The 15633-nt window shown below is 30.8% G+C and overlaps 1 protein-coding gene across 1 annotated transcript; it reads right to left on the reverse strand.

Moving 5' to 3' along the window:
- Positions 1-9123: 9123 nt before the first annotated feature.
- On the reverse strand, positions 9124-13618 carry LOC120092682 (arginase 1, mitochondrial-like). The gene is made up of 7 exons (XM_039050833.1): positions 13483-13618; positions 12553-12695; positions 11613-11772; positions 10972-11105; positions 10459-10668; positions 9858-9968; positions 9124-9705 (listed from the first exon to the last, which is right to left on the reverse strand). The coding sequence occupies exons 2-7, from the start codon at positions 12691-12693 to the stop codon at positions 9445-9447; spliced, it is 1017 nt and encodes a 338-aa protein (XP_038906761.1). The 5' UTR covers positions 12694-12695; positions 13483-13618; the 3' UTR covers positions 9124-9444.
- Between the last annotated feature and the right edge of the window lie 2015 nt (positions 13619-15633).

Raw genomic sequence — 15633 nt, forward strand, 5'->3', positions numbered from 1 at the left:
AAGTTGTAGAGTCACTATCTTTTCATAAAAGCAGTGAAGAAAGATAGGTTGTGAACCTTTTGAACCAAGGGCAAGAAGCCTGTCTTAGCCAATATAATGACTGGTTTGGCTTACATACAAAATCAGGATTATCTTTGTAGACAAATTCTTGTGATTGAACCACATATATTTGAAAAGCACCTAAAAAGTGTTTTTTTTTCTATTAGAATTTAGTTAGTTTTATGCTTAATTTGTGATCGTTGATACTTTTTATGTTTATCGGTAGGAAATCTAACAATTGAATGAGAACAAGCAATTTCGAAGATAAAATGGTCAAAATACCTCTTAAGAAGGTCAAATTTGGACCTAGGGCAAGATAATAGGTCAAAAGGGGTAAAAAAATGTGGAAGGATGCATGCATGGCGCAAAGTGGCACCGTACTCGACGCAAAATCCAATAGGGTTAAAAACCACAAGGTAGCGCCGCGATGCAACAAAAGAACTTCCCGTGCGTCCATTTTTTTAGACAAGCGCCATGGCACAATTTCGATTGTTTGAAAATGGAAGTTTGCCGTCAGATTTTAGGGAGGTTGTTTTGAAGATTTTAGTTTAGAGTTCGTCAAGCTAAGGCCTCCACCAAAACCTAAGATATGGGCAAAGATAACATTTTGGAGCTTCAAATGAGTGGATATTTGAAAAGATTGTTAGAGTGTGATTCCTGATTGAGGATGACAGTTAAGAACCCGATTTGTGTCTTCTTTCCTTTTTAATTTTTTTTTTTTTTATATATATTTGGAAGCACCACAAATCGTCTATGTTTGTATTGTAACCATGAGTGACTGATTTATATCTTAGGATCTATGATTTTGTTGTTAGATTGCCCAAGACTAATTTGAGTGTTTCTTGGATTGATGATTGCATAATCGATTTTAGCATATTTATTCTTAATGTTTTTTTAACACTTGGCTAGTGTTTGAATGATTTTTAGTTAGTGTCTTGCTTGAAAGCCTTAAGTTAGATCTAATATGCTAGACCATTAATCAAATATGCATGAAAATGATAGGAGATTAAAGGAGATTGATAATGAAGTATTATATTGTTGTACCTAATTAATTGATTTCATGAAAGTGAATTGAAAATTAGGTATTGGAAAGGATTGAGCTTGAAAAAGAATACCTGGACAACAGCCTTCCAGATCTATAATTAGCATGAATTCAATCTAAGATATAAACAATTAATTTATTTAATCTATCAATGAAACCAAGATCCTAGGATGTGTCTTTCCTTGTTTCGCCTCGGTGCTATCTTTATTTGCCTTTTTAGGATTAGATTAATTAAGTTTTCATCACAGTTGGGTCCCCTAAATAAAATTAGAAGGATCTCAAAATAGTTAAAAGAATCAAACCAATTTTCCAGAGGACGATACTCGGTCTCTTGACCATTTTAACTGAATTATTACTCAATGTGTGTGCTTGTGCGTATCAATACTTCCTATTGAAGAATGTTGATAACGCCTTGAATGTGTCATCTTATTTAGCTTAACTTGAGTTTGTTGTGCAGTTTAATGTGTTTAAATTATGATGTTGTAGGTGTCAAGCACTAAAGAGGTAGATTTGAGTGTTTAGATGAAAAGCAAGCTATATCAGAGCACTTGGAGCCAAAATGGAGCATTTAGGTTAAGGAGTCAAATTACGAAAATTTTCCTGTAGACTATCACCTCAACACTACACAGCGCTGGTGGGCGGCACTCAAGGAAAAGGAAACCCACACAAGGGATATTTTCTAGCTTAGGTTGAGGAAGACACTCGTTGTCTTTTAGCCTCCTAGACAAATAAACTCAGAACTTTATGATGTATCTTAGCTTCCTAAACATGTATTCATTGAAAATCTCAATGTTCAACGACTAAGAGATATTTTCTAGCTTAAGTTGATGAAGAAACCCATTGTATTTATGTTGTGAGGATTTGTTATTCATACATAATTTTTTTCTTGAAAGATATGCTACTTCCCGCTCTTTGAAAAACGTCTTGTGACTATTCTTTATCTTATGAATTCTTGTGATTGTTGAATGCATTTAAACTTCTATGCCCTGATTTATATTTGGATTGATCACCCTTATATACTATCATTGTCTGCTAGAGATTCATAATTGGTATGTGACATATAGCCTTGTATGAACCCCCCAGTAGCACAAATCAAAGCATGTTTGTATGTAAATTATTTGGTTATTCATGGTGATCCTTTTATGACATTTCATGATTTGTTAAGTTCAAGAATAAAATTAGTTAGACTACTTAAGCATTACTTAGTAACTAATCGTCTTAGCTCAATCCCTAGAACTTAATGTGGTCGGTTGACATGTTTAGTATGCATTACAACTAGTATGTTGATTGATTAGATGTTTTGAACTTCCTTTTAGTATTACCAAAAGTGTTGGCTAAGCATTTGCATGATTTTGATGATTTTTTTTTTTTTTAGTATCCAATGAACAACTAAATACGTGGGTGGATCCAAACACCTAAGCTATCTTTCTTCGCTCACTTGATGCTATTTATTATTCTTGTCATTTACTTTTCTCCTCCAAACAAACCATCACCACCTCCCACCCCGCAACTACCTTAAGAAAATCAAACATCAATTAGTAGAAAACATGTAGCTCTCTATGGATCGACTTGATCTTGCTACTAATACTATCTAGTAGTAGAGATTATAGATAGTTTAAAACTTTATTTGATTGGTTGGAACCTTTGACAAGTTCACCTCCACCAAATGCCATGAGGGAAAACATTTTTTACACCATTTATCTTAAAGGCCATTTATAATGAGCTTCCAAAGAGAAAAGTATAGAAACGGTTGTAAGTTTTACCACATGGCTTAATGTTTCATTGTAATAAACTCCATTTTGATGAAATCCTTTAGCTACGAGTCATTAGCTTCCATTTTCAAGGTTTTCATTTCTTTTGTTTCAGTGTCATATTACAGAAAGCATTCATTTTATTAACAGAAAATAATTATATAATCAAGCAGATAAGAATTTTTTGTTCTATTCTATTTGTTCTATTCTTATATTTTATATTTTATATTTTATATTTTTTGGTTGAAGAACTAAAACTGCAAGGCTAAACTTGACCGATTAGTCAAAGTTCTTAGTGGGTGTCACTCACTAGTCTCTTTCGTAATTATGATGTTGTTGATTACAGTCCTTTTTTTTTTTGTAGTTAGTTCTTGCTTTCTTGGAATATGAGACATATAGAGATATTTTATATACTTTATATATATATAAATTTTGAGATTAAAAGTGTTTCTTGACCTTTTAATCGTTATAGGGCAAAGATCAAATTATCAATTTTTGAGATGATAATTTATGCTTTATATTTTTTAAATAACGTGAGACGTGACATAAGAAGTGAGTTGTTTCATTTTATTTTATATATTAAGAATCAATATGACTATAACAAGTACAACGAAATTTAAAAAAAGATTAGCTTATTCCTCCGTCTTTAATTTATCTTTGCCTGTTTGAATAGCCTCAGTTAATCCATCTGCAAACACAAAGTTTATAGCTGACTGATATCCCAAAGCTATGGAACTTGGGTGTGGGTCTTTTGTCGAAATGGAATGGTCTTATTTTTTTTATTTTTTCTTTTTCGTTAGTAGGAATATAAGCTGAAGCATCTCTTGATTGGGTCTCAACTATTGGTAAAGCAGCCATACTTCCTTTACCTAAAGTAAAACTTGATTGAACGGCTCTTTCCAAAAGACATGAATGCAAATAAAAAATATCTCCCAGATAACCTTCGCGGCCCGACGGTCTTCGTAAAAGAAGAGACATTTGTTGTGCTTGTTTGGAGAGAGAAACAGATTTGATAAATACTGATAACTCTCGGATGGAGTATTAGAACGGAAAAATCCATTAGATAATGAACTATTGGTTCTAAGTCATCTCTAACGATGAATCAACAATCTGAAGTGCTTTTCTTGCGTATTCTTGATAAATCAATGTTTATACACTGTGAAAGTGAAATAGTAGAATGAATTCTTTTTCTTGTATATATACATAATTCAAATTGAAGCACATATGTCAAACCCAATTTATTACAATTGCAATAGTTTTAGGTACTTTATTTAGCTTTTTTCATTACAAATCTTGTAATTGCTCTTCAATTTTCACACCTTCAAGAATTAGACAACTTTAAATATTGTGACAGCCCAGGCAAGAAGACGATGCACTGAAATTAATTTCTTCTAATTGAAATTAGTGATATTTTGACTCAATATTTCATTTTTTAATAAAAAAAACTTCCTTTTTATCTTGAACAATTTAGTAACTAATGGAGGGTTAAAATATAAATATAGTGCACAGATTTTTAATTTTATACCTTATATATTTTTTAACTTTAAACTTAGGGTATAATACGTCGCTTACAAATTCAATATTTTTTTAAAATTACCCCATCTATTAAACATAAATTAAAATTTGTTTTTAATAAGGTCAATCTTTCAATTTAGTATTTAAATACTAAATTGAAAATTTAGGAACTCATGGGATATGAAATTAAAAAAAAAAAAAAAAAAATAGATACATATTAAACATGAAATTTTACTCTATAAGAAAAAAAATAGACCCAATTCTAATTTTAAATTAGTAAAAAGAACAAATTCAAAATAAAAGTAAAAGTAAAAATAAAAATAAAATTTTGGAAGAAAAAAATAAAATACCAAAAACTAGGAACCAAACCGATAATAAATCCAACCAAATAAAAATCAATCCATCGGTTTTGTTCTTTATTGGATATTGGTTTGGATCCCTTCTTTGTAAAATCATTAGTTCAGTCTTGTTTTTGGTCTATAAGGTTTCAATTTAACTTATGTATACTAATCTCGACTCTACAATCTTTAATGGGAAAATTACTTTTTTAGTCCCTAAGTTTTTAGAAATATGTGTATTTGGTCTATAAGGTTTCAATTTAGCTAACTTAGTCTCTCAATCTTGAAAAATCTATATTATGCATAAAATGTGCTATATAGGGAGAATCTTTATCTCCCCATTTTGCCTTTCATTTTTGTTGAATGTCCATTATATCCTTTCCATTAATTATTTGTAGTTTTTTTTCTTTACATTTATGAAGAGGTATCACATGAGTTGGGGAGAGAGAAAAAATATGGAAGAGATGAGAGAGTGAAAATGCAAGTCAATGTAAATTACACCCCTTTATAATTAAAAACAATTTTATTTCCTTTGTGTTATAACGGATGTGAAAGAAAAGATAAGATTCAAAAGGGAGTGTTAACAATGACGATTGGATTTGAAATGTAGTAGGTGCAAACTGATTTCAAACTACAAAGAGCGGTAACACAAGAAAACTTGGAACATAAAGGATGCACAATTTCATTTATTATTGTATGTTTTAGATCAATGCTTCCACTTCATAGTTCTTTATAGAAAATTATAAGAAGCTTTTTAATTTTGACTAGATTATAAAAAATGCCTCTAAACTTTATATTTTGTGTCAAAAATATCGCTGAAGTTTCAAAATTTTCAAAAATACCCTAAACATCCAAAATGAATTTAAAAATACACTTGTCATTAGTTTTGGATAGAAACCATTAAAGTTTTGTTTCAAAAATACCCTTAAACTTTCAAAAGGTTCAAAAATACCTTTAAACTTTTAAAAAAATTAAAAAATACTTTTCTTGTTATACAAACATAAACTGTTAATATTGTCTTACCTCTCTATTTTCCATCTTTTTCTCCCCTTCCTTCTTCAATACACTCGTATTCCCCTTTTTATTAACTATTTGACACTTTTTTTATCTAAAATAAATAAATAAATAAAATTAAATACTTTAATTAAGTTATATGAAAGATAATAAAAAAAAGTACCTAATGATTTTAAGACTTGCATATTTTAACAAAATTGTACGATAATAGTTGTGTGTGTTAATAGTCAAATACTTTTTTTATTTTACTATTTATCGTTTTAGTATATTTTAAGACGAGATTTTGATTTTGTACTTTTGTGAAATTTTATGGGATTTTATGTTTTAACCTAAAATTTTGGTTTTTATTTTGGTTGTTGAGAAAATTGGTATAAGCTAAGAATTGGAAAATTAAAAGAAATATGTGAGTATCTATATAAAAAAAATGAGGATATCTATATAATTTGTTTTAAAATTGGTTCTTTTCGAACTTAAGATAACTTTAAACAAATTGATCACCATATTAATGGTAGGAGCATTTTTTTACTTTTTATTTTAATTTTAAAGTTAATTTTCTTACAAGGAATTAACGAGTTCAGTTCAAATACTAATGGTGGAGGTATTTTTCATCTTTTATCAAGTTAAGGGTATTTTTTAAACTTTTGAAATTCAAGGGTATTTTTTAATTAAAACTTTAACGGTTTCCATCCAAAACTAAAGACAAAGATATTTTTTGAACTATTTTTTAAAGTTTAAGGGTATTTTTGAAACTTTTGAAATTTCATGGACATTTTTTACACAAAGTGTAAAGTTCATGAAAATTTTTATAATTTAGCCTTTAGTTTTCAATTTGTCACATGGATCTTCTCCCATTTAACAAATTATTTAGTATATTTAAAATTTTATTCCTTTTGGTAGCAACACAATTATATTTAGAGTGTATACATTTTCAACCATAACAAAGATCTATAAATTTGTGTTATTGTTTCAACCCGGCTACGAACCGGCTTATAGAAGGATTCCTTTACGTACGCAATTTCTTACTTAACAAAGAAGCAGACTCTTAGGAAGAAGACATTACATAAGGTATAAGGGAAAGAGATAGATAAATACCTATATCTAATAATAACTCAAATCTGATTTTGTGTATAACCTTAGGTTTGGTAATAGTGGTCTTAATTTCTGTAGGCGGATCAACTCATCAAGTTTCCATTTTAATAGGATCCACACAAGGAAAAACACTTGCCATTCGTTGGTTATTAGGGGCATCCCGAAAACGTCCAGGTCGAAATATGGCTTTCAAATTCTGTTCCGAATTAGTGGATGCTGCCAAAGGGAGTGGCGATCCCATACGTAAAAAGGAAGAGACTCATAGAATGGCAGAGGCAAATAGAGCTTTTGCACATTTTCGTTAATCCATGAACAGGATCCCTCTCGACACATAGGCCCATGGATCCATACATCTCAATCGGAAAAGAATCAATTGAAAAAGAAAATTAAATATTGAGCATGTAGCTTTTGTTAGATCCTGAAATTTTATATTATTATTATTTTATTATTTTCAGTTAGATCTTGGATTAGATTTCTATAATTTCGACTTTATCGTCAGAATCATAGGTATTTTATTTATTTATTTGACTCAAAATTTTTATCTGTTTTCATGTGTTTAAATTTCATATTTTTTATTTATTATGTTAGGAGAACTACCCATGACAACAATAACAATAAGCAACAAAATCAAATTTGATAGATTATTCGAAAGATATCTAAAACAAAGATATTAGTATCATATGTATCTCTAACTTTTTATTCGAAAATAAATCTTTTTGAGTTACACAAGCATGCTAACAAAATGAATAATCATCAAAGATATTAATTCATAAGTTAGTTGATGTTTTGTATTGTTATTTCATCACTTTTATAATTTCATGTGAAAAAATTTACAATTTATAATCCTATGAAAAGTACATTGATTTAAATTTAGTATGTCACAATCAAAATTTATGTTTTAAATGTTTCAAAGGTCCTCAAACACGTACAACTCATTTTATATTTGTTGTGAATTAACATAAAATAAGATATATATAGTTTTTTTAGATAAACATTAATCAACTAAAAAAACTACAACCCAACCTCCTCATCAAGAATGATGGGAGAATATTACTTGGAAAAAGCTCTTTCCAAAAAAAAGACCCTAAGAGGAAGTCAAAGTTGCAAAAGCATGGACAGCTTTGTTCGTCTCACGAGGGATAAGAGGCATTAACAGACTTGCCCACAAAAATAATATCTTGTACAAAAGTCATAACAAATTCACCCCATTGATGAGGTTGATAACCTCCAGAGAATCAGAAGCAACCTCCCTTCATATGAGGATTGCACCCACCCATTCCTGTTTGATCGTTCTCAAGCCTTCCAAAATGGCCTTAGCTTCTAGAAGATTGATGTCACTCTTCTTCTAGATAAATTTGCAACCACATAAGAGCACCCGACCATTATGATCATGAACAATCCAACAAAACTTTATATTTGTTATTGAAATTTCACACCAATAAAACTCATGTTCAGATGTTTAGCCACATGCGATTCCTACTACATTTATTACTATTTTTATGTGCATGGCTAGTAGGTTTAAAAGATTCCTACTACATTAATGATTATTTTAAAACATTTTTAAATTAAAAAGAATAAAGAAAATCATTCTCTCCTCCCCTTCCTCCATCATAATTCCCCAACAGTTTTACGAAAATGATCTTCATATCTACTCAAATTAAGCACACCTAAGAACGAAACGATCATTGCCCAATTCCTCAATATAATCCCAAACTCATCTCAACAAACCAAACAAGGACAAAAAAATCATAGAACAAACAAAATTATGAAAAAAACCCAAGAAATTAGCTTAGTTCAAACCCAGTTGGGTCCACGAAGAGGAAGCCCAAGAAATAAGATAGAAGAGAGTAAGATAAAGATAAAAGAAGGCAGAAAGGATCTTTTTAAATATATTTTAGAATAATTATTAAAAATTATTATTAATGTAATAGAACCTTCTGAACCTATTTTTTCAAAACTAATCGACTAAATTGGCTATCAAACACACTTATTCCTAACAATTCAACGACTAAAAATGTACTTTTATCTAAATTTAATACAATCATCTAATATGATTGTCAAATCGAAAGTTCGAGTTCATTGCCAATAAAATGAAAAGTTAATGTTTATCATGGCCCAAGACATTATTGCTAATATAATAACTTTTATTGGGAGGATAAATCTCTTTTAGTTTCACATATTGAATGAATAATAACTCCTCATTCATTCCATATTAACGACAACGACGATTTTTAGAATGGACGACAGAATTTCAGTAAAGATGACGAATGACAATTACTAGTGGAGGGAGCAACACGGTGGCAACGAACTCAAAATAAAGGTTAGAGAAGGCGGAAAAGGAAAAAATCTAACAGATATTTGATAAAGCTTTGCTACTACACTAAGAACTGATTGGGATGATTATAATTATTACTCTCAAGTGATTCCATCAACTTTTGAATGCTAGACCTTTCCTATGTAAAGAAGATATGCTCTAAAGGAAGGGTCAGCATGTTGCCTGGAGTACATAGATGAGACCTTATAATGTTCATCATTCATCAGTTCACTAGTAGTTTACTGGGTGATTAGAAGTTCCCTCTGCAAAAATGGGTCTTTCATAGTGCGCAAGAAACAGTAGTAAGAATCCTAATGGATGAATTACACAAGGCTTTGCTTTTCACTTGGCTATCTTAGCTGTGAGTTCTCTTACCAACTTAGCAGCAACCATGGCTGTCATCCCATCGACAGTGTCTCGCTGAGGGTTGAACTCGACAACATCTGCGCCCACAATATCCCCTTTGAGATTCTGGATGATGTTCAGAACATCACGGAAAGACAAACCTCCTGGCTCAATATGAGACACTCCAGGAGCAAATGCTGGATCGAGAGAGTCCACGTCTATTGAAACGTAAACACCCTTTACCCCTTCCCCCAGTTTCTGCATATGATATAACACAGTAGAGTTAGGAAAGCAAACAATGCCTATCAAGGGGCGTCATATTTCTGTTTAAAAGGAACAAATACATGTATTTTTTTAATAAAATTTTTATGCATGTATTCTGAGAGGGAGAAAGGGAGCGAGAGACAGACCAAATTTTCCAAATATTCACGGTCTCTCGAAAAGGTTCGCATTTCATATAGCTCCACTCCAAATCTTTTGCACTGATCTCTTCCTTCTTGTGATATTGATCTTATGCCAACCTGAAATGAGAAACCATTACTCAAGTTCACTAAAACATCCGTTTATCATTATACGGGTGGCAACAAGATTTTGATTCAGTATATGAGTGAGAACTAGATTCTGCTCTGGGAGAAGAGAAAGGGGAATACACAATAAGCATGCAAGTCAAGGAATGTCCCTTCACAAACAATAGGGGCTTGAAAATTGAAAGAAGAATCCTCCTGACACCACGATTATCTAACAACTAACAATTTAAAAAAAAAAACAAAACAAAACAAAAAAACAAAAGCATCTGTTTTCTCCCTTTACTGATAAAAAACTTAAGGGTGGTCCGTAAGTAATAAGTATTATCTTAGAAAGAGGGGGGAAAACCCCACACCCGACTGAACCCCTCTTTTGACATAAGCTCGCAGAATCAAAACTACTATAAAAATAAAGTAGTTGTCAAAGGAGAAAAACACCGACTTCAAATTTCATATTAAAATCACACTTTCAAGGAAAGAAACTTACCTGCAAAAGTCGCCTGGCATAACCACCTTCCATAATTCGTGCAAAAGAAGAAGCATGCGAAAAGTAGTTTCCTTCATAAGCATCATAATTATCGGGATGAGCATCTAGATGAAGAATATCAACTTGACCCCCAAGCTTCTCAGAAACTGCTCTGACCACAGGGTAAGATATGGAGTGGTCGCCTCCTAAAACCAATGGCCGAAGTGGATCCTGAAGTAGCAAGGTTCAAAACACTGATGACAAAGAAGTTATCAAATGAACTACGAATAGTTAAGGGCCTAGGGCCATATCTTTCTGATTAGTGGTGACATATAAGGTTAACGATATCACACATGGACAAACTAGGAAAATAAGATCCTTTCCATTACCAGCTTGACAGACTCGTTAAATTTGTCATTGCACGTGTAAAGTGGATTGGAAACATCACTAATCAATGACGATCCACTGGTCAACCTCAAACTATTAAAGAGAAGAAAATATAAATAAATTAAAACAAGCTCCAAAGTAACTCACCTCTTCCATCACTAGCTTTACAGATTCGCTCACAACTTTCATCAATCGTTCATCATCTACACCACAGTCCCTGATCTCTTGGACAGGGACATCGCCAACATCAGTCAGCACTCTTGGGTCAGTAAGTTCTTTCCCTGCATTACAAAAGCATTGTTTTTCACTCGGCACGTGAATTGCCAATGGAGTTCATAATTTCAGCTAACATAAGCTATTAGGCAAGGGGGTTACACACAGAACTGTTGTCTAGTCAAGTAGCCCAACTTGCAGGTAAATGAATGTCCAGACAAGACAATATACATTAAAAATTCCCTAGGTTTCACAATTAGTTTCTTCAACTTGCTTGCTTCTGAAACCATAATGTTCTAATATATCTTATTTTGATGATTTTCATATGAATTATCAAAACTTTATACCCACGACTCTTTGGGGCTAATTTTGAAATCTTGAATACAAGACAATGAAACAAATTATGATTTACCATCTAGAAAAATAGAAAAGGTGATAAGATTTCAAGTAATAACAGAGGATAATGCTACTATTGTTATTCTATATTAAGAATAAACCAACTTTAATGCTATTCCACATTAAATACATACCAAGTTAATTTTATGAAACTTCCTAGAGGCAACAGAATAGAATACCTTCTTCTGTAGTTGGATTTGTGCTCCCACACCAGATGGCCTCCCTGATTCGAGGAGGTGCAAATGCTGGACCTTGAAGAAATGATGAATTATGACCCAGAGGAACTCCAAGAAGAGAAGCTGATGCTATAGCACCTCCTAAAGCACGCACAAGCTCACCCTAGGAGAACAAATCCAAAAGCTTAATGATTAATATCGTAATTGGCTGTTGGCAAACTCAAGTATCAACACTAAATATTGGGTTTTTGTTTTTAATCCGGACTAATGTAGGACTAATCTTGGAGTTTTCTTGAATCTAATCTTTTGAATAATACCTCAAATACAACCTAGGGACTAGGCTAAAAACCAGCCCATGAAAACAACTAAACTTATAGTGGAATATTTTAACCACAAGTAACTAATAAAAAAAAATTAAAATAAAAGATATTAAAATAAAGAAAAGTTATTACACAGTAACACGGTAATCGAACTAAAAATAAAGCCAAAAAAACAAAATCATTCCAACATCACTCACTCACTAACCCTTAGGAAGGCTTCACCCACCTAAGATCAACTCTAAGAAACTACAGGACTTTTAAAATACTAAATGTTCTAAAGGAAAGCTTACCGCCAAAACCTTCCGGAGAGAATCTGCAAATATCCCAAGCAAAGGACAACCCAACCCTTGGGTTTAGAGATAAACAAAGTTATAAAATTTATTGAAGAAATGTTGGGTGCTTAATAAATTTATCAAATTTTAAATAACTAAGTTATATACATACCTATTCAGGTTCTAAACAAATATCTCTCAACTTAATTTAATAGATTCAATATAATCAATCACAGAGTCTTATCAATTTGATTAGGCTATCTAGAATTTATTTAACAAGAAACAAATTACAAAGAACTAAATCAATAAAAATATGAGAAATAAGAATAATTATTCTTCAGACGAGAATACCTTAAGCTTCGCTCTCTCACGAATGAGTGTTAGAGATGCTTCAATAACACGATTTTGACCCTTCTCAATTAATGCGGTGGGAATATTTGCAGAATTTAGTTTCTGAAAGTAATGAATTCCTCTCCGTCCTAACACTGACATTTCTGTAAATGAACATTGTATATGTGAATTAAAATTGGGCAAAAAACTTGTAATTCAAAAGGTCCGGAAAAAGCAACTTGATGCACGTAATGAGCTGAAATCAAATATCTTGAGAAGAAGTGTACCAAATCAAAATTTGGAATTCAACTTGTACAGTATGATAAATAACTTAATTGCTCTATTGAAGAATGTGAACGCTTACTTCTAGTAATGGCCAAAGTTATTGGACTCTACAATCTGAAATACAAATTTAAGAAATACCCCTCTGGCTTTTATGGGACAATACAGTATCTTTACGATTTATAGAAAAACGGACATCTGAGCTTGAAGAAGAAAGCGGGAGGCAGAAATGAGATGATGTTGGTGACCACTAAACATTGAGAAGGCACAACATCAAGGACATTGAGATAGGCAGCGAAAGAAAATCAGGTAAAGAACAATAATTCTCTAGAGATTGATTTATATTATAATAATTTTATCTTCGAGGGAGCATCATTCGTAGCAGGAATTGCAAGATTCCAGCCGAGTAATACAAACATCCCAGTGCAAATCAAACTCAAATAACGAATACTGAAGAAAGAGAAAACCGAGAGCAAAAAACAGCATATTTCACAACTCGTGAAATCCAAAAGATCATTCACTGATCCAAACGCAGAAAAAAAGATAAAACAACAACGATTCCGTCTTTAGAACAACCATTGCGTCTTTTATCTTTCCACTTTTGATGAAAACTGAAGCAGAAAGATGCAATGGAAATGGAAATGAAGAGAAATGATATCGGAAACTTACTGAAGAAGAGCGAGGGAGTTGATGGAGGGAGCGGAGAGAGCTGAAAAAAGGTGGCCTGGAACTCGCCGTCGTCGTGCCGACGAGCGAACTCGCCGTTGGTTTGGAGAGTGAAGAGGCAACGTGAATGGTGAGAAGAGGAGGTAGGTTCTTTTTAAAAACACAAGGGTAAAATAGACATTTTATATGCTGAAAAATCCTATTAGTCTATAAAATTAAGAGGAAGAGACACGCTTCCGTAACAGTTAACAAACTGCAAATAAAACAATTGTTAAAACACTATTTTAGTTCACCGTTTGGTTTAAGATTTTATGTTTGGTATTAAAAAATGTCTGAAAATAGGAGCTCCAGAATTAAACATAACTGTAATTGGTTGTTCATAAAATTCAAAAATTATGCTTCTATTAAATTTATAAAATTAAGCATCACAATATTATATAAATTTTAATTGATAATTAATAATAATTTTAACTATAAATATTTAAAAACGGAGCAATTTATCATTAAAATTAATCGATTAATATATTTAATGAATCTCATATTAATTATATTTAATGAATCTCATATTAATTATAATCTAATATTTAATTATTTTTAATTCATTAAGTCCAACTTTAGTAAATTTTAATTTTAATTAAATAATAAAAAAATATATTTTAGGGCACATTACCTTTATAGTCTCCAAATTTAGAAGAATAAATGTGTTTTCTGTCTGAGTATTCAAAATATACATTTTTCGTCTCAACTTTTTAAAATAGGTGCATTTAGTTCTTGAAATTCCAAAATGTAAATTTTTAGTCATTAGGTTTTTAAGAATAGGTTTAAAATGTCTCTGGATTATTTTTTGTTTTTACTCATGTAATTATATGAAATTTTCAATTACAAAAATATGTTTAAAAAATAATTTTAGAGAGAAGATGAAATCTTATACATGTTTACTCTTAATTTAAAATACTTATAAAAAAAATAATGCAAAAACATTTTTAACTTATTTCTAAAAATTTTGGGATTAGAAAGATATATTTTCAAAACATAGGGACCAAAGGAACCTATTCTTAAAAACTTGGAGATTAAAAATGTATGTTTTGAAAACTTTGGAACCAGACACACATATTCTTCAAAACTCTCAAGACTAAAAGGTAATTTTCTTTATATTTTAATAAACAATACATTAGATAAAAAAAAAGTGGAGAAAAAATGAGATAAAAATATGATATGATAATAAAGAATATTAACAAATCATACTATTTTCTTATAAATATGATAAGTTAATAATAAATGAAGAAAAAAATCAACCACAATAAATAATTAACCAAATATAAATCATCAATAATGATCATATATTCATAACGAAGAATCAAATTAAAATTAATTTTAATAAATAATTGTTTGATTATAAAAAATAAATAAGTAATCTATGATCATTAAAAAATGAATATTCGTACTAACTAAATTTTAAATAATCCTAATTTACTAATTAAATATATTTAAGATTGTTAACTAATTAATTAATATTTTAAGTAAATAAGTAATTGCATTTATTTAATAAATTTGGATGTAAAACAAATTAAGTAAATATTTTAATAGATTGTTATTTATTCATTGAAAAATATTTATATTAATTATGTTAAGTTAATATTAATCAATTAATGGAAAAATTAAAAGAATGTTGTAATTTTAGAAACTATTTAGGAAAATATTGTTGTTTTCAAACTATTTGTAAAAATATTGTTGTTTTAAATAAGTCGAGGGTTGAAAATTTGACCTAGATAGGTCGAATTTTGAACCCTCGATCTTCCTTTTTTTTTAGGAAAATATTGTTGTTTTCAAATGGATTCTGTCATCTCAGCAAGTTTGACTAAATAACGAGCTAATGAATCTCCTTCTTTTTGCCGCTAACGAGCTAATCAAATTCGAGAGCGAGATTATGAGAGACAGTAAGAGTTTGAGAGAGCGAGATTTTGAGCGAAAGCGTGAGCGTGAGCGTGAACGAGAACGAGAGCGAGAGCGAGAGCAAGATTTTGATAGAGAGCGAGAATACCGTACAAATTTCTCTTCTTTTTTTTTTCCTTTTTAATTATTACACATTCCACCTTCTTCTTTCTAATCCCTTCTTCTTCTTTTTTTAATTTTCCATTTTATATAAAAAAAAAA

The sequence above is a fragment of the Benincasa hispida genome, chromosome 12 (assembly GCF_009727055.1).
Source record: "Benincasa hispida cultivar B227 chromosome 12, ASM972705v1, whole genome shotgun sequence".
In the NCBI taxonomy this organism is placed as follows: Eukaryota; Viridiplantae; Streptophyta; class Magnoliopsida; order Cucurbitales; family Cucurbitaceae; genus Benincasa; species Benincasa hispida.

What these genes read in the sequence shown, in the direction of transcription:
- LOC120092682 (XM_039050833.1), bottom strand. Translation starts at nt 12,693, where the DNA reads ATGTCAGTGTTAGGACGGAGAGGAATTCATTACTTTCAGAAACTAAAT. An exon ending in AAATCCAACTACAGAAGAAG is followed by an intron (nt 11,106 to 11,612) that starts GTATTCTATTCT and finishes TTTGTAATGCAG; the next exon opens with GGAAAGAACTTACTGACCCA. An exon ending in TAAAGCTAGTGATGGAAGAG is followed by an intron (nt 10,669 to 10,971) that starts GTGAGTTACTTT and finishes TTGCTACTTCAG; the next exon opens with GATCCACTTCGGCCATTGGT.